This window comes from Sphaerodactylus townsendi, linkage group LG02 (genome assembly GCF_021028975.2).
Source record: "Sphaerodactylus townsendi isolate TG3544 linkage group LG02, MPM_Stown_v2.3, whole genome shotgun sequence".
NCBI lineage: Eukaryota > Metazoa > Chordata > Lepidosauria > Squamata > Sphaerodactylidae > Sphaerodactylus > Sphaerodactylus townsendi.
Window position 1 is genome coordinate 51,211,653 of NC_059426.1, and position 25,866 is coordinate 51,237,518.

The window sequence follows — 25,866 nt, forward strand, 5'->3', positions numbered from 1 at the left end:
CAAATAATAATCAGATAAGAATAACAATATCTTATACTGGCATTGCACATGGAACCACCTCTTCAGTTCCATTCATAGGGAAAGAATGCTAGTTACTAACTGCAGCTCTCATGGGAATGCACTGACATCTATGACTTTGTATGGGTGGGAAAAGCAGCCCTTTCTTTTCAACAGATTACAGGGAGCCATGATAGCTATATAACAAGAGAAAGGGAAAATATATAAGTACCGGTACTTACATCTATGTGTGGGCAGGAATTTCTTTCCCTGCCCTGAGGTTACAATCTCTGTCTGGAAAAATATGCATTTGCCACAGTATTTCTTTTGTGTATTTTTAAACAGCATTTCAGTCACAACTAGTCCCCAGGAACTTCACAATAAATTTTGAAATCAAACAGCATACCATCAGAAATCACTAAAACAATAAATAAGAGCTTATTTGGTTCTTCCCACCACCCTCACAACATTAAGTACAGATAACCACATTAAGCAACTCGTGCCCTCTGGAATAGGTAAGTCTTCATATCAGGCTAGAAGGTCCTTAGGACTGGGGTAACAACACCTGGAGAGAATATTAAACAAGTGTGGGAGAAGTGGCCAGAAGAAGCAGTAATTTTGGCCTTAGGCAACCAAACTTTAGTTAAGATTTATTCCCTAGAGAAGTCCTTTAGCTACTCAGGATCAAAGCTATTAAGCACTTTGAAAGGTCAAAAACAGCACATTTCAATGAGCCCCCCATTAAAAGGGGTGTTGAAAGGCACTGAAATACGAAACTCACATATTTTATATCCAGCTAGACTTTATGGCTGACATGTATACACATATCTTACATGTAGGATATGGATACCCACAGTTTCTCTACATGTATATATTTACATATGCTCATGTACCGAGGCAAAAACGATCCTGTTGAGGGCAGAGCCATGGGTGCACCCACCCCTATGTTCAGCACCCCTACCCAGGGACGGTCACTTTCCCCCATCCCTGCAAGGCCCGGGGGCGTAACTGCACCAATTGCGTCCACGAGGCAGGCACGCACTTCCGTCCGATGCAGGCCCAGGGAGACTCGGAGCGGCGGGGCTAAAGCACACCGGCCGCGTGCGCGTCCCTTGCACAGAGCGGGCCAAGGTTCCAAAGCGCGAGCTGAGGATACAGGAGGGAAGGGGGTTATTTATAATAATGAGCCAGGATGGGGGCAACTTACCGCAGTGGCGCGAGCCTGACGAGCGGGTGGGCTTAGGGGAGGGGAGAGGGAAGAGGAAAAAGGAAGCGATGGCAAGGGCGGCTCGCTGAGGGGGCTTCACGCACGCGGGGGAATTAACCCCATCACCAACCCCCCAACAGCGGCTCCGGCTCCTCCTGCTGCTGTCGCGGGTGGAATAGAGAACCACCCTCTGCACGTCCTACCAGCGAATCGCGACACGCCATATTCATGACTGACAGCCCGCCCAGCCATTCCAAGCCCAAAGCGTCGACGTTGCCCGCCCTCTCCGTCTCTCCCCGGGAACGTTCGGGCTCACGCAAGAAAAAAACGCCCAAGCGAGGTTGCGCGCACCAATCGTAAAACGCCGCTCTGTTGAGCGATGGTAAGCGGCTACCAATAGAGGAACTCGAGCGGGACTTAAAAGACCGGCATGCGGAATCTCCGCCTACTGATGTGAAAGCGACCAGTGACGTTATAGCCTTGACGTGACTGACGGTTCTCAGCACTAATATAAGTATGCCAAAATGGCATAGATCCTTCTTTTGGCTGTTTTTTGAGCACATCTCGAGGCACATGTCATGGGCAATTATTGATGTTGGAAATAAAGATCTGAGAAAAAAGAACTACAAATCCCAAAAAACGTTTGAAAAATACTGCAACTTAATTTAACAGGGATCCTGGGATTTGTAGTATCATCTCAGAACCTTCCTTGATACCTGTTCACAAGTGCTTCTAGTACTCTTCCAATGATATCATTTACACCGCCCTGTTTTTATATTTATAACGTTATCATGGCTCGGAAAATCCCACCTCCCCCACAATAAATCTTTTGGCAGAAACGTCTTGTAACTCCTCTTTCAGTGAGATAATTCGGGTGCCCAGCATCGGCATCATTTTTCACCATCTGCAGATATCTCTTCTAATAAGCCACAGCTCCTTGGAACGTTTTATCATGCATTCACAGGGCCCCCTTACGCGTCTTCAAAAGGGGTACACTAAATCAGGTTGCGATCCTATGCACGTTTGCTTGAGCAGCAGGTCTCCTTGCATTTCTCAGAACTTTTGACTATGCTGTTCAATGCTGCACTCTCCTAAAATCGTCGCCCTCTTGCTCCTAATTTCGAGTTCGTCCTTGATCTCTGCTGCGCTACGTCCTGCTGCACCCTAATACGTGATAACTGTCAGAGTCGCTCTTCTTCAGAGCATCCATGCTTATTGTCTTTCCTTTCCATGTACCATATTCTATATATTCCAACTCAAGGCACACGCTAAACAGGCGCACTCTGCAAAGCCTTTTGTTGTTGGCTTCGTAGGCCACCCATATTTTTTTACCTAAGAAGGATCTGAACCGCCCATTCATTCACAAACGTCCGTGGAAAAGAGTGTCCAGATGCGTGTTAGCTACCTACCAAGACCTCGCTATATGTTCACATAACACCCAAAATAAACGGTGTCGCGCTTCCCTATCCCAAATACCACTTCCATGCCCAATATTGATAGTCCCACACTCAATTATGCACTCCATTTCCCCCCCTTCAGCAATGTAAAATGGTCGTGGGTTCACCTTCGTTTTCAGTACTTTTACATCTCCGAAGGCGGGTGGGGTGGAGGAGTAGAATGACAGCTCCTTTCCGGGTGGGTTGACTCCGGGGAGGCTGTGCATAACTACATCTTATTAGTGCACGAGGGCGCGAATTGATGCCCTGAAGCTTCTTTGGTTTGCAGGAAAAGGGTGCGGGGCGGATGTTTTGCTGCTGCCCTTCTCCGACACTTGGAGAGTTCAGTACAATCTTAAATACACTTTCCCAGGAGTAAGCCCCAAGGAGGGCACAAGAAGGTGGAAGTAGGACCGTAGGAAAAAAAAAAATACTGGGGGAAGAGGAAGCAGAGGAATGCATTTAAACGCGTGCAAGCTCCACCATGTTCGGGGGAGGGGGGGGACAAACAAACATGCCGGCCGTCATTTGTAAGTGACTGGGAGCGCTGCTCTTATTTTAGAGGTCACTTCCGGAGCGGTGAGCGCGAAAAGTGTGGCCGCCACCGCAGCCGAAGGAGTCACTGCTGAGAGGTGATTGTTGCGAGTGAGAGACAACCGGGGATGACTTGTGTGTTTAGCTGTTATTTGTGCCAGTGTTTAGCCAGTGGACCTTAGTCGGATTTAGCTGGGTTAAAATTCAGGAGTTGCAATGTGCAGTTCTCAACAGGCTTGTTGTATCTCTTGAGTCCCATTGACTTTAGTGCGCATGGAAAGGTGTAACTTATTTCCGCACAACGTATTTATAACAAGCTGCAATCGTATCGTTATAAATGAATTCGTTTTGAAAACGAGTTCATATATAACTATTGCAACTCGTTATAAATATGTTGCATGGAATTCACCTGAACTTGGCACGGAGCTGGCTATTGTGCCGAACAAAGCAGGTCTCCTTCAAGGTGAGTCTTGGGAGTACTCCTGAAGTTACAGCTGAGCTCCACATTACAGAGACCGATTCACCGATGAAGAAAATAGCAGTTTTGGAGTGTAGGCTTGTGGCATCACATAACTGCTTAGCTCATTCGCTAGGGGCTACCCCCAAAACTCCAGGAATTTTCCAAGCCACAGTTGGCAATCTTGTGCCCTCCTTGTGGCTTACTCCTGGGAAAGTGTATTTAAGATTGTTCTGAACATGATTTGAAGACTCTTAGTATGGATTTATAGCCACAACGCTGTGGTTGAATAGGCATGTTAGGCTGAGGGAGTGTAAAAACCTAAAAAAAGAGTTCTGTGGTGCCTAGGTTTTAAACCTACTCAGTGTTGACTACTTAATTAATAGCGATTAATAATTATTAATCTACTGATTAAACTTTTAGCCCTGCTGTAAATCTGTACACCATTATTTTATGTTCCCAGATATTTGGGTGGGGTAATTTAGGTTTTTCTTTTTGCGTGCTTTGTTACAGAAAAGCTTATTTTCTCACATATAAAATAACTGGTTGTTTGCTTTGGTCAAATATTTGAAGATATTGGTGACTGTTCATTTGCCCTCTGCAGGGTACAGAGGAAACAGCCTTCTGTGCTCCACTAGCTTAGTAGCAGCAGATACCTCTATGAGTTCTAAAGTCATGTATTACAGGAACTAGGACAGTATTTGACCAGTTTTTTAAAAAACCCAGCCAACTAACCTAGTCAAGCATTTTTAAAGCAGGAACTTTATTAGGGCAACAGGCAAGATATTTCAATCACCAGCATGTTTAATATTTGCACTGGTTACACAAAAAATGCTAACTATTGTGAAGTGATGGGCAAGATCCATGCTACTGCAAGTGGAGGGAGTTGGTTGAACCAGTCCTTTCCCTCCTTGTCCTTCCCCAAGTTGCCCGATATTCCCTGTAAAACTGAAATCAGGGTCATCCTATGGAGTAACATGCTGCGTACCCTGTGTAGAAGGCAGATGCTAAGAAAAGAGAATGGGGCAAAACTCCCTCATGAGCTGCAAAGCCAACTCTGGGTAACTTGAAAACTCCAAAGAGTGATTGTTGCATGAGGCATTATTTTGGGGCTTCTCTGCAGCAGACTCATAGAATTGCTATGAGAAGGGGAAAGTGGGAGAACTCAGCTTCCATAAATTCTGCCCCATCACAGGAGTTTAGAACCATCTTACTTAAAGCAACTTGCAAAAAAAAAAGCAATGAATTTACAGTTCAATGAATTTCCATGGGTGGCTCTAAGCATTAATCTTTGCTGCTGATGGCAGCTCGTATTCCTGCTTCAGGAACCCTATAGGACATTTTTGCCTTGCTACACTTTTGCATGCTTACTGCACAGGGAGGAAACTGCCCTCTTTTGTGCTGTCCTGGCAAATGACACTGATAAATGAATGGAGGAAGGATAAAGTATCTCTATAGCTGCATCATTGCCTTCATGGAACATTTGACCTAGGTCAGTTGATAATAACTGACTGGTCAGTTGACCAATGTACCATTCCCAGTAAGGACTGATTGAATTATATTATAAACATTGTAAAACACATTCCATACTTTTGCTACCATTGCCTTACTTCATTTTACTGTTTCTGCCATTTGTTAATTGAATACCCGTGAATATTTTTCAAATGTACATGAGAACTAATGCTCCATGCTACTTTCCCAGAGCCAAATCTGCCTATTGGACTCAGAAAGAATCTTGGGTCCTGCCACAAATCAATCCCAGATATGTGGATGTCTCTATATAGTGGGATGGATCCAACCATTCTCCATGAAGCTATTTCTTCAATTGAAAAAACAATGAAGTTGGATGAAGTCTACTGTATAATTACAATCAGCTACAATTAAATCATGAATAAGAAAGCCATACAGTCAAAAAAGAATATACAAAGAAAGGAGACAAAATACCAAAGTAGGACTGTGCTCTGCTTGATTAACTTGCAAAAGTTCTTGAAGGAAAAAAACTGCAACATCATTTATAGGCATAATTGAGGAACAGGTGTGATGACTCATACATGATCATACATGATTGTAACTGATTGTAATTAAATAATTCTTTTTTGGTAGATTATCCTTATCAGTACCATAATTATGATTTTTAGGTACTATTCAATCTGTAAGTATAACTATTTTATTTTGGGGACCGTGGTTTCCTTGTGGACTTCCTTATCTATGTTGTTAAATGTTGTTTGCAGTCCTTTTCAGAATAAGCCTTGAAGTTGTTTTCACGAGGTCAGCACAGGATCTAGATTCCAACTATCTTATTCTTTCATATATTATTGTTTATCCTTATATGCATGGATGCTTTTGGCTGTATTTAAGTTTATACCAATTTACTTACTTTGTTATGTGACTTGTTATGCTATTTTATAGTAAAATTTGCACTCCAGTGGGAGGCTTTTTTCCAAGTTTCATCTGTAGCCCATTTGGTACAAATTTGTCTTTTGTTAACCAAGAATTATTGGCATTTAATTTCCATTCTTGAAGAAATATCATTCTGCCTATTAAATATCAACTGTTACTTTTATATAATTGTGGGCCTTTTAGCTTTCAAGCAACTGATCTTGCTGAATGCAGACATGTATAAAGAAAAAGCAAAATTGAAATATTTTATTTCAGTTGTACTCCAGTCTCTAAGGAGATATGAACTCTGCATTGCAAATGTCAAGAGGGCTTGTGTGGCCCTGTTTTTGAGATATGCTCTGGGGAATTATGGAGGCTCAATTTAGTACAAGCCAATGTTTAAAGCAGAAATCTAGTGACATCTGAAAAGACCAACATCTATTCCATCGTAAGCTTTCATGAGTCAAAGCGTTCTTTGTCAAATGCAGTGAAACCAATTACTATACAGGCTTGCTCAGGAAGTATAGAAACTGGGAAGTTAAACTGGTTATTTCAATTGCCTTGGTTAAGATCAATCTACCCTTCTGTAAACTCTTGGTTCCAACCTATAATTCTATGAACAAGAGATTATCATCTCTTAACTCTGCCATCTGTTTAAAATCATGTGAGGAGTACCAGTTAATCAGCAGATTAGATAAGTGAGTAACTGTTGTCTCAGAACACCAATCCAGTTCGCCTTGCAAATTTGATGCAAATAATGGTGTCATTTCTTAATGTAAAAATGATGAGCTATTTCAACAAAATAACATTACCTTATTCCTGAAGGTGGTTCATTAAAATATTGGTAATATAATCTGTTTAACTACTAATCAGTTAAGATCTTTCAGTTGACTTTCCTTTTCCTGTTATTTTATAATACATTATGGAATGGGCTTACCTGCCCCAAAAGACATCAGGCTGGATACTACGAGGGCCAGGACCTTTATGGCCCTGGCGGCCTCAAACCCTGAATTGGAATCAGGCTCCCCAGTGAGATCAGGATTTCATGGGGTTTTTAAATTGTTTTTTACCAGGGCCCCGTAAGATGGAGGCCTTCTCCGCTAGGCTTTTACATCTGGCCAGCCAAGTTTGACTTGAGTTAATTTCATCACTAGTGGCCTCCCATGGACACAGAAGGGGGTGGGATGTTGCCATCTATTGTTATTTTGGTTTTATGCTGTCTGATGTGTTTATGTTGTTTATTATTGATGTTTTATGTTTTATATTGTTGCTGTTCACCGCCCTGAGCCCTGCGGGGGAGGGCGGGCTATTAATCGAAAAATAAAATAAAAAAATTATGAAAGAGGCTTACCTGGAGTCTTTTCTAGTATCCCCAATACTTAGTGCATGGTAATACATAAAGCAGTTATTTCCAGTCTTTGGACTGAGCAAAAGTTGCTGGCTTGTAAGCCCAAAGCCTCCATGTACAGAGAAATTGCCTGCTGAATTTTGTAAGTTTACTATTCTGCATCCTTTATAATAGCCTTCAACAGGTGTTACTGAATTGTGTAGATGTGCTGCCAAATAACCTCCCCTCAGAAGAAGCTGCAGGTTATGATTACATGTTGCTCTGGGCTTGCCTCTTTATAATCAGGGGGTATGCTCAGATCAGTGAGTGATGCAGCAACAAGTTGGAGCGAGAGTCCTCCGAGGATCAGTAGTTCTTATGTTTAGCAGTTCTTGTTTTAAAGGATTCCCTGACTAGAAGAAGTTTGAGAAAGGCTAATATAAAGTAGGCTTGAGGGATATCACTGGTATGGCTCCAATCTACAAAAACCCAAGGGTTAGTTCTGTGGACTGTTGACAGTCACCAACAGTTGAGATTGTATTGTAAATATTAATAATCAAGAACAAAATTGTTTGAAACCCTGTTGTAGGGAATTTAATGACATTAATTTCAAAATGTAGTTTATTATCATGAAAACACTGAGGAATATTGAGGGTTAAACTCTAAAGTAATGAATCACTTCCTAATTTTTCTTAGGCTAAACATGGCAAGTGTCATCCAAGAGACTCCTACAGATGGAACATCTTGTTCAAATTCTGATGTTGGTGAAGAACTATCTTTTCTACCTAGAAAACTAAAAGAGAGACTTCTCCCTTTTCAGAAGAAAGGAATCACATTCGCATTGGAGAAAAATGGCAGGTAAAACTGACTTAAACATGGGGCATTTAGAAATGGGGCATATAGAAATTGTCAGTCCATTTCTGTGAAGGAAAAAAGCTTGCCCTACTGCTTATGCCATCACAAAGACTTATTTAAATGCAACGTTCTGAAATATTCTCTGAATGCTTGCTCTGAATGTCTAGAAGCTCCGAGTGTATGATGTTTGTAACCCAAATAGTTGCCGTTGAATCCAAAGGCTTCTTATGTCTATGGAAGTGTTCTTAGACAATGAAAACACTAGTTATGGGTTGGCAGGGGGTGAAAATTACTTTAGCAGGACATAAATATTGTGTTGGCAATTCAGAGAATTATGGTTCCACAAATATTTAGGATTGGGGTACCAGTAATTTTCATAACCAGCTGTGTAATCCGATGTTCATATCAATAGAATTAATAGCAAGAACACTCATCCCTGACAGAAAGGACAAACGTTTGTATCCAAAAGTGTTCATCTCCCAGCATAACATTTCAAAGGAACACTGCTTCTATTGATGGAGGAGGGGTGATTTTGTTTTTGCTAACTTCTGATTCCCACTGCACACCTCAGTTTATTCCCTATGCTGTTTGTGAAGGTCCTTGGAGAATCTCAGAAGGTTTTGTGTACTGTAGTGAGAGGAGTTTGGCAGGAAAGTCCCTTTCTGCTTGCTTTTTTCCACACATGGTATCTTCAATCCGCTCAGGTAGGTTCCTAAAACTGTGTAGCACGAGCCAACATTGGACCAGTTATGGCTGACTTATGTGGGAACAATACTATTGCACTTTTTTCCGAGTTAACAGTATGTTCTGTAGACTGCAAAGTTACTGAGTGAAAAAATCTAATATCAAAGTGTTTTATAGTAGTAGGGTGGTTCCTGCTTCTATCCAGCTTCTTCACTGAGCCAATTTGAAGGATGTGGCCTTCCATGTGGCCTTCCATTGCCACTTAAGTTAGAGAAAGGCCCATACGGCTGAACAAAGGCTTCAGACTTGGCTCAGGGGAAGGGTGGAAGAGATAGGATCCATGTCATGAACAAACCATAACAAGAAGTCCTTATAGTCTAATCCTGGTTTTCAATTATAGGCAAAAAACAAACTGCTGTTTTGTTGAACTTGTCAGTTGATTTTCACAGCTAGTTTCTGTTAGGCCGTTTCTGCACAGCCAATTACATCGTTGTGCCGTCAGTGTTATTGGCAACGCTGCAGCAACAGAGCGTTCGCATGGCCAGCCGCTCCATGGACAGGTAGCACATTGACTGAACCGCGGCACTTCGTATGGCTACGCTTCACAAACGGCGTTCTTTTTTCCCCATGGGAGACATCACAGGCATTTGGTGCCAGAATTGGCCAGTGTGGGCCACCATTGTGGGGGGGCAGGCTCTGCAGCACCAATTGCTGGTGGGTGTTTTGCACTGCACCGGCTGCAGAGCACCATTGTTGAAAAGACACGCTTGTTGAGTAATTTTCAAATACATCATTGTGGGGCCACTGGAGCATTTCTGCAATGCTGCAGTGGCGTTTCTGCAGCAGTCGCCGTGTGAAGTCTCCGCCCATAATGCTGGTTTTACCATCGTTTTTGCTCGCGCGAAAACAGCCTTCGTTTGAAACCAAAGCCTTCAACTTTACCATAGTTTGCAGAGTAAAAGGAAAAATTTCCTGGGTTGTTTTCCTCACAAACCATGGTTTGTTCTTCATGCCTGAGTGCAGCCTTAATTATATCGAACATTAACTTAGACATGAGCAGTCCAATTAGCCTAACTTAGTCTGAGCTCAACAGAGCTTGGGAACTAAGCAGAATTGGCCTTAGTATTTGGATGGAAGACCACCAAAAAAAGTTTGCTATGAGGAGGAAAGCACTGGCAAACTACCTCTACTCCTTTCTTATGTTGAACAACTTGTGGCTGGGATCACTATGAGCTGGTTGTGACTCAACAGCACAGTCTCTTCTAAAATTGTTTCATGTCTAACTTAAAGTAATAGGGTTTCCTGATTTAGAGTTTCACTAATAGCTGGTTATTAGAAATCTTTAGATCAGTAGTTTTAAAACTTCTTAACTATCCAGAAAAATGTAAACAAATAGGAAGTTCAGAAGCCAACAAATTACTCTTTTAAGGTTGACTGCTGTTGGTACTGACTGGACTGATATTGCATAACAGCAATGCTTTATTTTGTATTCCTTCAGAATTGCTTATACATCCTGGACACTGCTTTGAAACCAAGAGCCAATTTATAGAATTAATAGAGCCCAGTGGCCAAGCCTTGGCTGAATCCTGCCTCTGTGGGAAGTAACCTGTGTACAGAAGACAAGTATACTAGGGAGAAAGTATTGATTGCCAGCACTGGCCCTGGTGTGCTCTGTACAGAGTGGTTTTTTTCCCTATGCAAGTAAAACACCACCCCTACATACATAAATGAAGCCTGAAATGGTATTGTCCAGAAGAAGTTTTTTTTTTACTATATTTTCAGTTGGCAAATAGTTTTCACAATGATAAAAGATTAATGACTCTTCACTGGTTATGTATAATGAATTAGTCATAGCTTAAATATTGTTGACCTAATTTAACAACAATAATTTTCACTTTGGAGACAGAATACTGTGAATGGCACTAAAGACTCCGCTGAGCTTTTTCACTGTCAGATATTTTTGCCACCTGATGGAAGTTTGGCACAGCCACTCCTATACCTTTCTGTGAATAGAAAGTACTCTGTGTTGCTGTCAATCTGACACCTCTCTTTGGCACCAAACTCAGTTTTGACATGCCACGTGCAAGTCATTTGACGCTCTATTTCTGGTGAAGTACCCTTATTCTTGCAAGACAGTAATCTTCAGTACAGATTTAGGACTGCACAGTGTGATTAACGACATACAAATGAAATGGCTGCTTGCACATTTTTAAATGTACCAGGCTCACATTCCTTAAATAACCCCAGTATGAGAGAAATGTTAATGCTAACGTGTTGGCTTGTGAGTAGGATGCAAATTATATGGTGGAGTGTTATATAAAACTGATTCATATGAGTGGGTGCAAAATACAAAAATCTGGAACTCCACATTGAGGGGAAATAGCATTCTTCCTCTATACAGTATGTTCCATTAGAATATGTTAGCTTTGTTCATTAAAATGAAAAAATATTGAGCATTAAAATTAGTTACATTGTCGGTTTCTGTTGTCCTTTTTTCCACTGATTTAAGTTGACATAGCCCCCTTGAACAACTGGGAAAAGGTAGAATGTTAAAAAAATTCTCTAAAGAAACGTGCTTAGAACCAAACAACGTCAATGGATTTTCATGACATTTTTCAGCCTTATAGCATCAAGTTTTATATGAGCACTCAGACTTGGCCAAATACTACTTGGTCATCTTCACAGATAGCGTATATGTCACTTATAGCTCTTTTTTTCCTGGTGGCACAATATATAATCAGGATTAATAAACCATGTAGCTGAGATTACTATTTTTTGTCCAGGTATGCGACAGAGGTGCTTCAAAAAAATTAAAAAGAGCAGATCTACAACCTATATTTCTATAACTGTAATGCATAGTTAAGTGAATATCTGCAGCTTTACCTTCCTAATAGTGAAATGATAATAATAATAAATGCTGTAAAATGAGCTAAGGGAGATTCAAAGTCTCGTGCTTTAGTTCCTTAGTGGATTAGGTACTTGCATGTCTTTGTAGAAAGGCTAATTCACACCAGCCATCTGTGAGGGGCAGTGTAATAGAGTTGCCAGCTCCAGGTTGGAAAGCTCTTGGAGATTTGGGGGTTGATCCTGGGAACCCTGGGACCCTCGGGGGGGGGGGGGTACAATGCCAAGGAGTACATCCTCCAACAAATCCATTTTATCCAGGTCAAATGATCTGTGTAGTCTAGAAATGAGCTGTAATTCTAGGTGATCCCCAAACCCCACCTGAATGCTGACATCCCTGAGAAGAACTGAAGCCACACTCGCATACAAATGCTTGAAGCTAGCCCATGACCAGACAAGATGACCAGGCAACACCAAAGAAAAAGAAATTCTGCAGCTTTCTTCTTGGTGGTTTTCTTTTCCATCAGTTGATACAAGTTTCTGAAAGTTTATGTATTTGGAAACAGCTGACCTGACTATCACCGCTTTAATGTCTTTGGAGATTCCCTTGAAGAATGACGTTAATAACTCAGAACACATCATGGACTGATACATAAAATTTGTGGAGCTTGATTTTACTGCTTTCCGTCATTCAGTGCAAGTGGAGAGGTTCCTTTTTTTGCTTTGGTTTTGCTGTTTCATGTTTTGTTGGCTTCTAATGTAATTAATGTAGCACACACAGGTTCAACAGTTACAGTATGACTTCTGCAGGTTTTCCCCTTCAAATATTTTACTTAATTCCTGAACTTCTATTAGTTCTCTTTCAGAACATTCAGTTCTTATTTCATGCATCATGGGTGTAAGGGGGAACAGTCAAGACTATTCGTGATTCTTGGCTTTAAAAGTACATTAATATTTCACTACCTACCACCCTTGAGGACAAAGGTCAATAGACATGATTGCCCTCTTCATATGAGCACTGCATTCATTTATTCAAGCACTGCCTTATTATGTCTTTCATTTTTAATTAAAGGAGGACTCTTCCTTGCCTTTTGTCTTTCTCTGTATTGGCAGGGGTGTTGACGGAAGTGTGCATATTTTAAAAGCGAGGCTACAAAATGTAATTAGGGTCCCACCCTAAAAATTAGCTTCCACTGACTTTGGTTAAAAACACGCAAATATTGGCATGCTTCCCCCCCCCAATCATGGTAATAATGTTGAATTTATATGGTTCTAATTCAGTACAAGACACCCAGCATAGTGGCTAAGAGTGTCAGGCTCTAATCTGGAGAACCAGGCTCAGTTCCCCACTCTTCCACATGAAGCCTTCTGGGTAAGTTTGGGCCAGTCAGAGTTCTCAGAGCTCTCTCAGACTACTCAGAAGCAGGCAATAGCAAACACCTCTGAACATCTTGTGTTGTATAATAAAGAAAGTGGTTACGGTGTCAGAATAGGATCTGGGGGACCTAAGTTTGAGTTCCATTCTGCCATGGAAAGTTGCTGAGTGGCCTTGAGCCAATCACACATTTTCAGTCAAACCGGCTTCACGGAACTGTAATGAGGATGACATGGGTTGAATCCCCACTACTGTCTTAGCCAGGTTTCAGAACACAAACTAACCAGATTTGAGGGATGACCTCCCCGGTTGAATCCCCACTACCGTCTTAGCCAGGTTTCAGAACACAAACTAACCAGGTTTGAGGTCGATATGAGCTCCCAAAGGCACCTGGTGGGCCACTGCGAGTAGCAGAATGCTGGACTAGATGGACTCTGGTCTGATCCAGCAGGCTAGTTCTTATGATTGTGTTCTGAAACCTGGCTAAGACGGTAGTGGGGATTCGACCGGGGAGGTCGTCCCTCAAACCGGGTTAGTTTATGTTCTGAAACCTGGCTAAGACGGTAGTGGGGATTCGACCATGGAGATGAGTTGAACCATATAAGATGCTTTCAGAGAGAAAGGCAAGATATAAATGAGCTAACTAAATTGAGGTACAGTAAATGCTTGTCTTCAGAGGGGAATTATAGGCCAAAATCCTTATTGGAAGTATAACATAGGTGGGACTGTGGCAGCATCAGAGCTTGATGAAAAAATAAAGGGTAAGAAGGCTGAGATGGAAAGTCAGTCCTTGGTAATACGTTGTTATTCACATGTAGGCACACACATGCTGTAATGGAAGTGTCCAGATTATTAATTTTATTTATATACCGTTCAACTAAAAAGTTCCCAAGATGGTTTATAAAACCATAAAAATCTAAGAACACAATAAGTCTGTGCCACATTTTTACTAACCAAACTTAAAGGCCTTCCAAAAAAGCCAGAGTTTCAAACACTTACAGAAGGCCAATAGGGGAAGCAGTCATTCTCAATACCTGAGGAAAATCCCAGAGCTGTGGGATAGGGAGAACCTGTTGAAAAAACATGTTTCCAAGGTCTTTGAAGTTAAATCTGAGCTGACCTGAAATCTCAGGTCGGTTGTTACAGATGAAGACAATCCTGACATTCCGGCCTTAAGTCATTTATAGCTTTAATGGTCAAAATCAGCACCTTGTAATGAACCTGGAAACATGTTTGAAAATCTATATCAATTAGGACTTATTTATTTATGAATATATAGCTTGCCTTTCATGCTAGACCTGAATCTCCTTATGTGCTTCTGGGTTATGGTGGGATTCTTACAACTGGTCTTCTGATTTCCCCAGTGAATTCAATACTTTTGCATTTGTTAGTGCAATTTACTATAAATAAAAAGTTTTCTTACTTAAAAAAAAAAGCATTTTAAATAATTAATTATTGGTCATGGTGTTTTCTCAGAAGTTGCACTCAAGAGGACATGGAAGCATTTTTTTTTCTTTTCTGACACATTTGGCTACATGAGCCAAGTTTATAGCCTGAAACAAAATGGAATGCTTCATCGCTCAAATTAGCAGGTTTGGATATCATTATTGTATAGTTACGTGAGCAGATGGTGTGTGAATGGTCTAGTCCCAATTGGGTAACTACCAGTAGAAAGGAAATGACTAATTGAACGTCAAGAACAAGATGTCCTGCTTGTAGCAGTCAAAATATGTGATAACTCATATTTGTGCCTCAAAAATGTTATCTGAAGATCTGCTTCAACAGCACATAACCTTTCCATCAGCGTGGGCAGCTTGCTCTGATTTTGTTAATATAGAAAGCAATAATGAGGAAAATTGTACAACTAATAAGTCTGGAGGGGAGGGATTTTCTTAACGGAATAAGTAATACGTTAACAGTATGTTACCAGGAAGTCATAAGGAAACTTTTTACATGGCTCTTTTCATTCTGATTATATTGACAGATGGAGCAATTATCTCGGCAGGATCGTATTCAATGCTCGTAATTAGATGTTAGTTTTCCTTTTAGATGTTACTTTTCTCAGCAAGTTTCCACCACATTTTTTTAAAAGTTTCTAATGCTCTGAAAATCTTCTTGCAGTGTTAAATGCCATCTGAACTGTGATATAAATGCATTGCTCACAGTTCTTCTCCACTACAGCTTAATACACTATAATTCTTCTGGGTACAAATCTTGGCCCATATGATAGCTAGACTTAGTCAGCATTACCAAGACAAGAACCAGCATGGTGAAGTGGCTAAAGGGTTGGGCTAGGATCTAGGAGCCTGAGGTTTGAATCTCCACTCTGCCATGGAAACTTGCTAGGTAACCATGGATGGGCCAGTCATATACTCTCAGCCTAATCTACTTCACAAACCCTAGACTTGTCCAATGAACGGATCGGTACTTTAAAAACAGTGTTTGGTATCAGCGTATTTTTTGTAACTGTCTTTAACTTTATGCAGAGCTTTTCAGATATCCCCAGGAGTCTTGTAATTACCGAACCCACCCTTGCGATCTGTTGGACCTTCATTTTCTATAGCACCTACCAGGAACGGCTTCCCCTCCTGCACGGGCACAATTTTAAACAGGGACTGGCCAGTACTTTGATATACTGAATTATTGTAAGCATCCTCAGCACAAGGTAAAAGGTTCACCCAATCATCCTGATGGAAATTACTGCAACATCTCAAATGTTGTTCTACAACCTGAGTCTCATGTTCCAATTGTCCATCTGTTTGTGGGTGAAATGAGGAATTCAAGCCCTGTTGCACCCCCAGCAAGCCCATACATTTCCTTCAGAACTTTGCCACAAACTGTGCTTCTCAATCCGTGATGATTTTAGCTGGAGCAGAATGAAGTTGATAAATATGTGTCCAAAATAACTTCGCCAATTGCTGGCCATTGGCCACTGCTTCAGTGCCATGAAATGGGCTTGTCTGGGAAAAAAGATCTACTACTACCCACATCACTTTTTTTATCCCAGGGTCTAGAAGGTGTCTCTAACTGCAGTCTTATTGGGGATTATTTGCAGCGAACTGTTTGGTAAAATAACTGATAGCAAAAGTGCATACAGAAGCAGTTTAATTAAAGTATACAAAACAAAGTTTTGAGCATAATTTTTTAATGAGGGGTTGTACAAGTAGAGTGGTGTGTGCCAAGGAGGATGGAATTGTGAGTTTAAATGCATCCGGAATTTTGGGCATGGCTACTGGGATTTTTGATGTCTTGAACCGTAAGCCTCCCTGCAACATCACACAGTGCTCCTCTTTTGATTCAAGAGATTTGCCATGCAGGATTGTGGGAGGAATAACAGGTTGCTGTTAATGAAATAGAAGTCAGAAGTTCTCCTTAGCAATTGATTAATACAGTTGTTGGATCCTGGGTATTGCTAGGAAATTGTTTTCAGTCTCTTCGCTAAAGAATTATACTTTTTAAAAATGCATCGTTCTTAGTTACATACTAAACTTGTGTTCTTAGTTACATACCTTGTTTCCCCGAAAATAAGACAGTGTCTTATATTAATTTTTGCTGCCCAAGATGCGCTATGTCTTATTTTCAGGGGATGTCTTATTTTTCCGCTCCACAGCTGCATGCTCTGGTGTTCTGTTCGACGGGCATGCTTCCAAACAAAAACTTTGCTATGTCTTACTTTCGGGGGATGCTTTATATTTAGCACTTCAGCAAAACCTCTACTATGTCTTATTCTCAGGGGTTGTCTTATTTTCGGAGAAGCAGGGTACTAAACTTTCAATTTTGGTTTCCCCCCCTCTTAGGTGCATGATTGCAGATGAGGTAAGATGCTTATGTTACCAATTTTCTAACAATTTGTTTTGTAATGTTTTGAGCAAGCACGCATTTTCCCCACCCCACCCCAAGAAAGTATATTTACATGTGAATAAAAGATTCACTATGGGGTTCTGTGGAGCTAAATCTGAAAATGGAGTCAATCTAAATGTAAGTTTTCAAATATATAATTTTAAAATTAATTTACTGCCCAATCCAGATGGGGGGGGGGCAAGTTCACTTGAGGAGGCGGCAGTGCAGGGCTGCTTCCTCCGCTGGAGCAAGTGGCACTCACGCTGACAAAGGGAGCAAAGGTTCTGGCAGCCAGCTGCTCCTCAGCTCCCTGGCAGTGAAAGTTGGAAGTTGAAGCCACAATAGAGCTGCGCTGCAGCCCTGACTCTGGACCTTTTGGGTGGCGTAAGTCCATTAAGCCCTATGGGGGGGCTTTCTGCCACTGAGCCACAGATCAGGTGTTTTGTTAGCCAACCAAAGCTCCTCTACATAGTTGCATTGTGAGATTACCAGTGAACCTTGTGAAAAGTGTTGTTGTATGAAAGCGATTCTACATTTTCATCTGCACACTACACTCAAACAGTCATGCACTTTAAGCCATTAGCTTGAAGTACAGCTTATGATAGATTTAAAAGAAAATGAATGTCTCTTCCAAAATTCTTTTATGATTAAGTACCACAACCATCATAATTTTATAAAAAGCAATTGACCAATGGTCCAAAGAGTGCTTTTCATACTGCAAACAAAGCTAGAATCTGTGATTACCATTATAGTTTCTTGTAGTGTGTAGGTTATTCCGATGTTATGAAATGTACCACAGAAGCAGTACATTGAGATCTAGCTGTGATTTTCAGATAAAGAGGCTCAATGTACAATGTCTTTTCCTCAATTCCCTCAGGCTTCTGGAGGTCTAAATGTTCTTTCCATTTATTATATCTTAGATGGGTCTAGGAAAGACTATCCAAGCAATAGCAGCATCCTACTACTACAAAAATGAATGGCCCCTGCTAATAGTGGTGCCTTCATCTCTGAGGTACCCTTGGGCTGATGAGATAGAGAAATGGATTCCAGAACTCTATCCAGATGATATAGTCATCATTCAGAATAAAACTGATACCTGGTAAGTGTCATATTTGTAGTTTGCCATGGGTTTTATTTATCTTATTGTAGTTAAAAATAATTAGGGCTGTCAAACATTTTTAACGCATTTTTTGTTTTTTAATCAAATACTGACGTTGACTGCATTCAGATATTAGGATAAATTGAGATTAAACATAGGTTTGTCAGTGTCTGACACAAAGATGGCTTGTTTGCTTTGAATATTTTCCTTGTTTTACCCAGCTGTTGCTGTCTCTTGCCCATTTGACTGGGTTACAAACTTTCTGCATTGATCAGTTTCCAATCTGCCATGATGTCCAAAGGTGCACAGTGAACTTTGATACTTCCCACACAAACTGGGACTGATTTCTGCCATTTTGATATTGGCGCATCTTCAGTATGTGTCATTTCGGAATATTGAAGGAAAAGTGCCCAAAATTACAATGGAATCTTGACATCCTAACCATGAACCTGTGTTTTAAGGTTCTAAGTTAAGCATGTCATATATAGAGTTTTCTACATACTATGGGTATATTTCAAGCGGTTGCTAGTATATTGAAGATTGCATTTATAGCCAGTAGTTAACTGTTTGCTTTTTCTACTTCTAGGAGAATTTCTACAAGCAAAGTCACCATATTAGGTTATGGACTGTTAACCTCAGACGCACAGATTTTGATAGACACTATATGCAAACAGAACTTCAAAATAGTGATAGTTGATGAGTCTCACTACATGAAATCCAGAAATGCAGCTCGTAGCAAGATTTTATTGCCAATTATACAGAATGCTGTTCAAGCTATTCTCCTTACTGGAACTCCTGCTTTAGGAAGACCTGAAGAGGTTCTGTATATCACTTTGTCTTTATAAAAGCAAAGCCATGCATGTTTTCTCATTTGGGAAACAGTTTTTTAATCTACTGTGTAACTGTATAATTCAGATAGTTGTAAATTTGACTGGGAGGGCATTTGTACCTTAAGATGTGGCACAGATAGGCATTCTTTTTGGAGCAATTAGCCTTCTATTCTGCAGGAGTACAGGAGCACCCTTTCCACAGAAGAAAGGGGGTTAGAGAAATGGTGAGGCATTGCTGTTGTAGTACTTGTACTGTTTTTTAAAGGATTCCTATGATAATGTGTCAGCCATTTTATTGAAGATTTCTTAAAAATTACTATTATATATATGGGCTGTTTAAAACCTGTTTCTAGACTGTGTGTCTAGGGAAGGGGGTTCTGTGAGTGATGCTAGAAGCCCCATTCATCAAATGTCTTTAACATTCACCACTGCTTTCAGAATAGTCCTAGTTGCATTCCTTGGAAACATCTTTGTAAAATGTATTTCAACCGTTTTACTTATAGCTCTTCATGCAGCTGGAAGCACTTTGCCCAAGAAAATTTGGAACATGGACTGAATATGCCAAAAAATACTGTGATGCACGTTTCAGGTATTTTAACTGTTAATCTCTACTTGCGCACACCTCCACCAATTTATGTGAGGGCCTGCCTGGTTCCACCCACATTGGGTAGAGGAACATTGCTGTCCGCCAGTCAGCATTCCGTCTCTCTAGGAGGAGTGGCTTGCTGCGCCTCAGAACAGGGAGTAGAGGAGACTGCATCCACCTTATCCCCCCTTCTCTCCATGAGCATCCTCCACGCCTCTTTGTCTTGGGCCTGGCTTTCCATAAGGAACTCTGGCCTTGTGGTAGGATCACCCACAGCTGCACCCACCGTGCCAGACAGCTACTTGCCTCCCTCCCTGCCTGTGTGCTGCATCATAGCATTCAACCACCCAGATGTTTCAATGCGGATCCCACTGGTAGGACTAACTAGGTCTTCACCAGGCTTTCTTGGGGGAAGGAGCAGGGCAGTGGTTGAGTGCCAGTATGGTTGCGACTGGTGGTAAAGATGAATCTGGGGCCAGTGCCGGGCTTGTATCTGGACAACTTAGTTTAAACCTGGACATATCAACTAACTTTTTACTGCTTTTCCCTTTCCACAGCAGCCCCATATGAGCCATGAAAAGACATTGCAAGGTTCAGGAGACCCTCACAGACACAATACCATTCAAGTCAGGAGGCTGCAGTGAAGAGAGGAATTGGATTGTTGCTGTATTGCCTCTCAGCCATAAAGTATTCAAAGAAGTGTGCAAGATAGTTACACGATTATCACTAAAACAATCCAAAAGCAACAATAATAATGGTACTAAAGCGATGAACAATTAAATCAGCAGCAATAATTTTAAAAAGTTCAGTACAAGTAATTAGATTATAAAATATGAATTCTAAGAGCACATACAACAGACTGCAGTTTAATCACACAGCAAGAGCTGCCAGTACTTGACCCACACATGGGTGTTTATTCCTGGTCCCTTAAGCATAGCAGAGAAGGTATCAGGTACCTGGTACCCATCTCACATGTTCTCTGCTAAGCTGAAGAGATGAGTTGAAAATAGGGGAGAGTTTCACAATCAGGGTGTTCATTACTAAATTGCTGTACAACCTTTTTGTTTCACAATAATTTAATTAACTAATGCTGACTCGTAAACATAAAGTTTTCTACATGATCTAAATTTTTTTCTCCAGATTTTTTGGCAGAAGAAAGCAGTGGGACTGCAGAGGAGCATCAAATTTGGATGAATTGCACCAACTACTGAGCAGTGTAATGATCAGGCGATTAAAGAAGGAAGTTTTAACTCAGTTACCACCTAAAATTAGACAACGCATCTGTTTTGATCTTCCCAAAACTGCTGCTACGGTAATGTGCTAATGACATTGTGCTTTTGGCAAGAAGTACTCGAATAGCTATGAAATTATACATTTATTTTTTGTGGATAGAACGAATATGTGTATAAACAGGCAACTGCCATCCATGTGGTCTGTACCTGTGCTGTCATTCTTTTCAGTGTTGCTCCTTTCATGAAGATATGACACATAAACTCAGGTGTGATTGACTGAAGACATTGAGATTCTCTACAAAGCAGAATGATGGGGTTATGCTTAGGGCATATCTGTATCACTTATGGTCTATGATCAGATATCACAGCATTCACTTTAACTTTGAAAAGCTTCCAGCAAGGGTGGCCAGTTTGGATCAGAGCCTTAAAACTGGCTTTTAGACAGTGCAAGCATGGCATCCTCAAGAACCCATGGGGGTATTTCATTTCCCCCTATATTCCCCCCTCCCCCTCCAGTATTTTTCTTTCACTTTTCTGATAGCTCCCAAAACTGTTTTTTTTAATATTATGTTTTGTGCCTCTTGGGACCACTATCTGGAGTGACAGCTTGTACATGTTACAGATCTATAGAAATACAAAAGGGAAGTTTTATGTTTGAATTGACTACTACAGTTCTGATAGTACTATGTTTTTACTTTGAGAACTTTGTCAAGCAGCCTTCAGAGAAGCAGAGCATAGGTTTTCTAAATAAATAATAGTTCTGCAACTTCTTGTGGTCCTCTCATAAGAATACAGAAAAAAACATTTATATCAAGATGAATTCTAGAATGACTGCTGAATGTGTAACGGTTAATAACCGTGGCCACAATTTAGATAATAAACTGGCTGATGAAACGCATCCAGAAGGGTGTTTTGTGGAAAAAAAGCCATACCCTGCAAGCCTGTTTTGGAAACACTAAAGGTACTTTGTGACATGGCATAGGAGAAACCCTGAATGTTCCATTGGGCTTGGGAAGATACCTGGGGAGATTCAAGTTCAAATCCTCACTCAGCCATAAAACTTAACTGCAAGGCAGCCTACCTGACAGAATGGTTGTGATGGTAAGAAGAGGGATCAGTATATACTACCATGACCATTTTGAAGAAAGGGCACAGGATTAAAAAAATGTAATCAATAGCATTCTAAATTGTGGTCTAAGTACTTAATACAATACTAAGTACTTAACACAATAATATGCTATTTGATCGTTGCGTATATAATTGAATAGACCACTGACTCCTGCTTTCATTGTCGTTTTTGATTCCCTTTGGGCCTTAGCCACTGATTTATGATCCAAGCATAATAAGCTACAAGAAACATGTCTCTTCTAAAAAAGAGGGAGCAACACATGTGAAAAGTTAACAGATTTATCTGATACTGTGCCTGATGTTGTGGACAATCTTGATACATTTTCTCTTAGTTTGTTTTACATTCTATACTTAGTAAGAACACATGACTGACCTACCTCTGAGGTAATATTCTGTGAAGTAAATGGCATGACTAGGGACTATAGTTTTCTTGTTTCTTCTCAGTAGTAAAAGTAAGGTATTATTCAGAGAAACAGTAATTGTTTTGGCCTTTCACATTTTTGTCTCTAAACATTGTTGTTCTCTCCCATGAAGGAATTAAATGCTAGTTTGGAAGAGTGGGAGAAATTAATGAGGACTTCACATTTAGATTCTACAGAAAGTGACTATGTCCAGATAATGGGTCTCATTACGCGCATGTTTAAACAGACTGCTATTGCTAAGGTAATCTTAGTTTCTTGTAGTTGATAATTAAACCATGTTTTTTCTTCCTATCATTATAATAACACATTTGGCGGCACAGTTTTTTTCCAGTGTCTTTTTATGTTTCCTGAGAATTCTAGCTGCCTAATGTGAAACAATTGTTCTGTCACTGTATCATACCCAATTTTAGTACGTGTTGAACTAGTTGCATTTTGAATGCTGTATTTAGAGTTTCCGCTGGTTACTGAGCAATAACACAATCTGCTGTATAAAAATAAAACCATAACTTCTGAATAAAGCTAATATTTTGTACTTGACAAAACTAAACTCTGCTTCAGTCTCCCAAAAGTTTTGTCTAAGAAGTCTGCATTCATGCTTTAATTATCTGTCTTCACCACAATGTGCAAAAGGGGTGGTACACAACCACAAGTTAGTAAAGGACAAAATTATACCACAAGGCTACAGCTTAATGCTGACAAAATAAAGCCTCCAACTTTTTACTTACCGTATATATTTCATTACAAACTTAAATGGAAATGTACACAAGTTTACAAATATGTAACAAACTAGCCATGTATACAAGAACAAGCTAGTCAGAAATCTAGACTCAATGCCGACCTCATAATGAAACTTCAAGGCTCATTCTGTAAAAATGATAACAAAAATGCAAATAAATTATTTTTTACAGAATTAGCCTTGAAGTCATTCTGCTTCTTCTTTTCTTACACTCTTCTCATTTTTCCCTCTCCAGCTCCAAAAACGCACTTCCTATCTGCAGTTCCCTCTTTCTCCTTTGCCTATTTCTCTGAGGTAGGAGATTAGAAGAAAATATGGATTTTAGAAGAAAACATGCAACAATTATTCAAGTAATACTACTTTAGCAGGCAACTTTTCAAATATCCAAGCAATACTACTTGACCAGATTTTGTAATTCTTCCTTGATTCCTGGTTGTATGAAGACTTTACATATTTATGAAATCGTTGGTTAAGTGTGTTTACTTGTGATGCATAAAAACAATTTTTTCCCCACTGCAATCTTTCCTTTAATGTGCACAGAAGAATTGTTGCATGGGGGTATAAAATGAAGCACTTACAAAGTCTCTCTCATATTTCTGAGTTTGTTGCTTTTGTGATATAGTGTTGCTGGACATTTTGCAGTCAGAGCCATGGCTTCCAATGTTGAAGTCCGTCATGGCTTGTGTCTTGAAAACTGGAATGCAGGTACTAGGTCTGGATCTATCAGCCATTCCAAGTGCCAAATTGTTCAGAGGCTCTTCTGAAAAGAGATTTTGGCAGATACCTGACAAGAATGGCTCTAGAAAGGATTGCTGCAAGAGCTCCACGCCTTCTGAACAGTTCCCTAATCCAATCAGGTCCAACCTTGTAACTCATGGCTTTTGGTATTCTTAAGCCTAGCTGGTCACAAAACCCCTTTGCTATAAAGGAGTTTATGCCTAAATAACATCTACCATATGAAAGAATCTTGTGCTGTCAGTGAGCTAATAAGTCAGCATTCCTTAGGTAACAGCGGCATCTTACAAAGGGGGAAAGGAAAGCTTTTTATTCTGAACAGAAAAATAAGAATTGCACTGGTTTGTCTTTGATTTCCAACAACTCCTTATCTTGCAGGCGGGAGCAGTAAAAGATTATATCAAGATGCTCCTTGACAATGACCAAGTTAAATTTCTAGTCTTTGCACATCATTTAAGTATGCTCCAGGCATGCACAGAGGCAGTGATAGAAAGCAAGGTAAGTTTACCTTATTTTATTATATTCCCTTTTAAGGTTCTTGTGAGATTTCAATTTCACTCTGTCCTTGTTGAAAGTACCTTCTCAAGTTGGTGTCGGTAGCTTCTTGGCTATTGTGCTGATATTATGACCAGGAGCCAAAGAGCTACTTTAGGCATACCAAAGGCTTGAGGATGCATCACAAATCGCTTATTGCTGTGTGCTGTGAAAAGTCACTGCTCAAGACACACAAGACCTAAGGCTGGTTGGGCTGGCAGCATGGTGGTAGGGAACTGGCCTACATGCAAAACTTTTTTTTATTCATGGACAAGATGATCACATTTATATATGAAACAGAAGATAATGTAACTATTTTAAGATATAGTAACATGGGATATAATACTTGATGCTTATTTCACAAAGTGAATGACTGTCCAGATCCATCAGCGCACAACTGCTGGAAAGACCTTCTTTTCAAAAGCAATTTTCATTTAGCACGGACCACGGCTAGGTAATTTGATTCATTTGGCTGTATGGGATAGGAAGATGGAACAGGGTTGTAACGCATTAGTAGAGCACAGTAACATCATGTGACTTACAATGCCGGGAGTGATTGAGAGCATCTGGGAGATATTGATATTGATCTGGGAGATATTGATATCTGTATAGCTACTGAAAAGGATGGGGAGAGAAGTTTGTGGAGGCTGGATGTCCTCCTTTAATTGACTTGATCATAGAAGCTCTTTAAAATTTGCATGGTGAAAATAAGAAAGTGATGTAGGTGCTATGACTGATGGGCAAATGTCCTGGCCCTAAATTTCACTCCAATAGGTTTTGTGTTAAGTTGGAAGAGAACCTGACTCAGGAGACTTTGAAAGTCTCTTAACCTGTATTTTGTAATAAAGCAGGATTGCTTGAGAAAGAGATGGTAGTTTCTTGAAACCCTGTGTTTTTGAGAGAAACTAATGAAAGACTTGTGGTTCTGAGAGACCACATTTACAGTGTCAGAATCCTGAGATTGAGGGGTGACCAGTATTTATTTCAAGATACAAACTTGACTGCTAACTGCTTTCTATGCTTTTACATTATCAAACAAATGAATGGACCCAGCAAGACTATGTAACACCTTTAAATAGATTCTGTCCTCTTTTCTGAACCACTTTGGTCTCCTGTCTTTGGAGTTAGGAAAATAACGTGTGTGTGTTTGCCATCCAGTCATTGCTAACTTGTAGCAACCCAATGACTCCTGTTGCTTGCAAACACTTTGGTGACTAGCAGAAGACGGTCATAACAAAGGCTCTTCAGAGATTAGGAGCATCATGCTAGAGTTGCCAGGCACAGATAGGAGATTGGGTGGTGAGGAGTTTGGAGCAATTTACCATTGCATGTGTATAGTCACAGTTCAAAGGACCCAAGTGATGGAGGAGCCAGAACCAAATGGAATAGCAGTAACAGTGGCATAGCAAGGGGATGCGGGGGGTGGGGAGGGGGGCTAGAGCCCTGGGAGGCACTTCCTTGGGTTCACGTTGCAGGGCCATGCCTACCCTCCACAGCTGTGCACTAGTCCTGAACTCTCCATAGAGTTTGAGGCAGGGGTACAGTTGAATACCAGCAGCCAGAGCTCTGCCTCTGAACTCTATGTGGAGTTTGGGAGTGGGGCCAGCCCCTTATTCCACTCTGCCCCTG

General features: G+C 40.6%; 2 protein-coding genes across 11 annotated transcripts in view; one reads left to right on the forward strand and one right to left on the reverse strand.

Moving 5' to 3' along the window:
• The window catches only part of R3HDM1 (R3H domain containing 1), a 111,870-nt gene extending 110,510 nt beyond the window's left edge, over window positions 1–1,360 (reverse strand). For all 8 annotated transcript variants that reach the window (XM_048483250.1, XM_048483247.1, XM_048483249.1 and 5 more), the window contains exon 1: window positions 1,205–1,360. The gene's annotated coding sequence lies outside the window, so the exon portion shown is untranslated. The remainder of the gene's footprint in view (window positions 1–1,204) is intronic.
• A 1,778-nt stretch (window positions 1,361–3,138) lies between these two features.
• ZRANB3 (zinc finger RANBP2-type containing 3) overlaps window positions 3,139–25,866 on the forward strand; it is a 50,922-nt gene continuing 28,194 nt past the window's right edge. Inside the window, exons 1-10 of one of the 3 annotated variants that reach the window (XM_048483365.1) lie at window positions 3,218–3,272; window positions 5,863–5,899; window positions 8,034–8,195; window positions 16,893–16,911; window positions 17,856–18,034; window positions 18,621–18,852; window positions 19,368–19,453; window positions 20,591–20,762; window positions 22,345–22,473; window positions 24,082–24,201. In XM_048483365.1, the coding sequence (XP_048339322.1) occupies window positions 8,041–8,195; window positions 16,893–16,911; window positions 17,856–18,034; window positions 18,621–18,852; window positions 19,368–19,453; window positions 20,591–20,762; window positions 22,345–22,473; window positions 24,082–24,201 (1,092 nt within the window). In that variant the 5' untranslated portion in view covers window positions 3,218–3,272; window positions 5,863–5,899; window positions 8,034–8,040. Of the gene's footprint in view, window positions 3,273–5,104; window positions 5,124–5,862; window positions 5,900–8,033; window positions 8,196–16,892; window positions 16,912–17,855; window positions 18,035–18,620; window positions 18,853–19,367; window positions 19,454–20,590; window positions 20,763–22,344; window positions 22,474–24,081; window positions 24,202–25,866 lie in introns of those variants that run through there. The other 2 variants (XM_048483366.1, XM_048483367.1) reach the window with 2 other exon arrangements.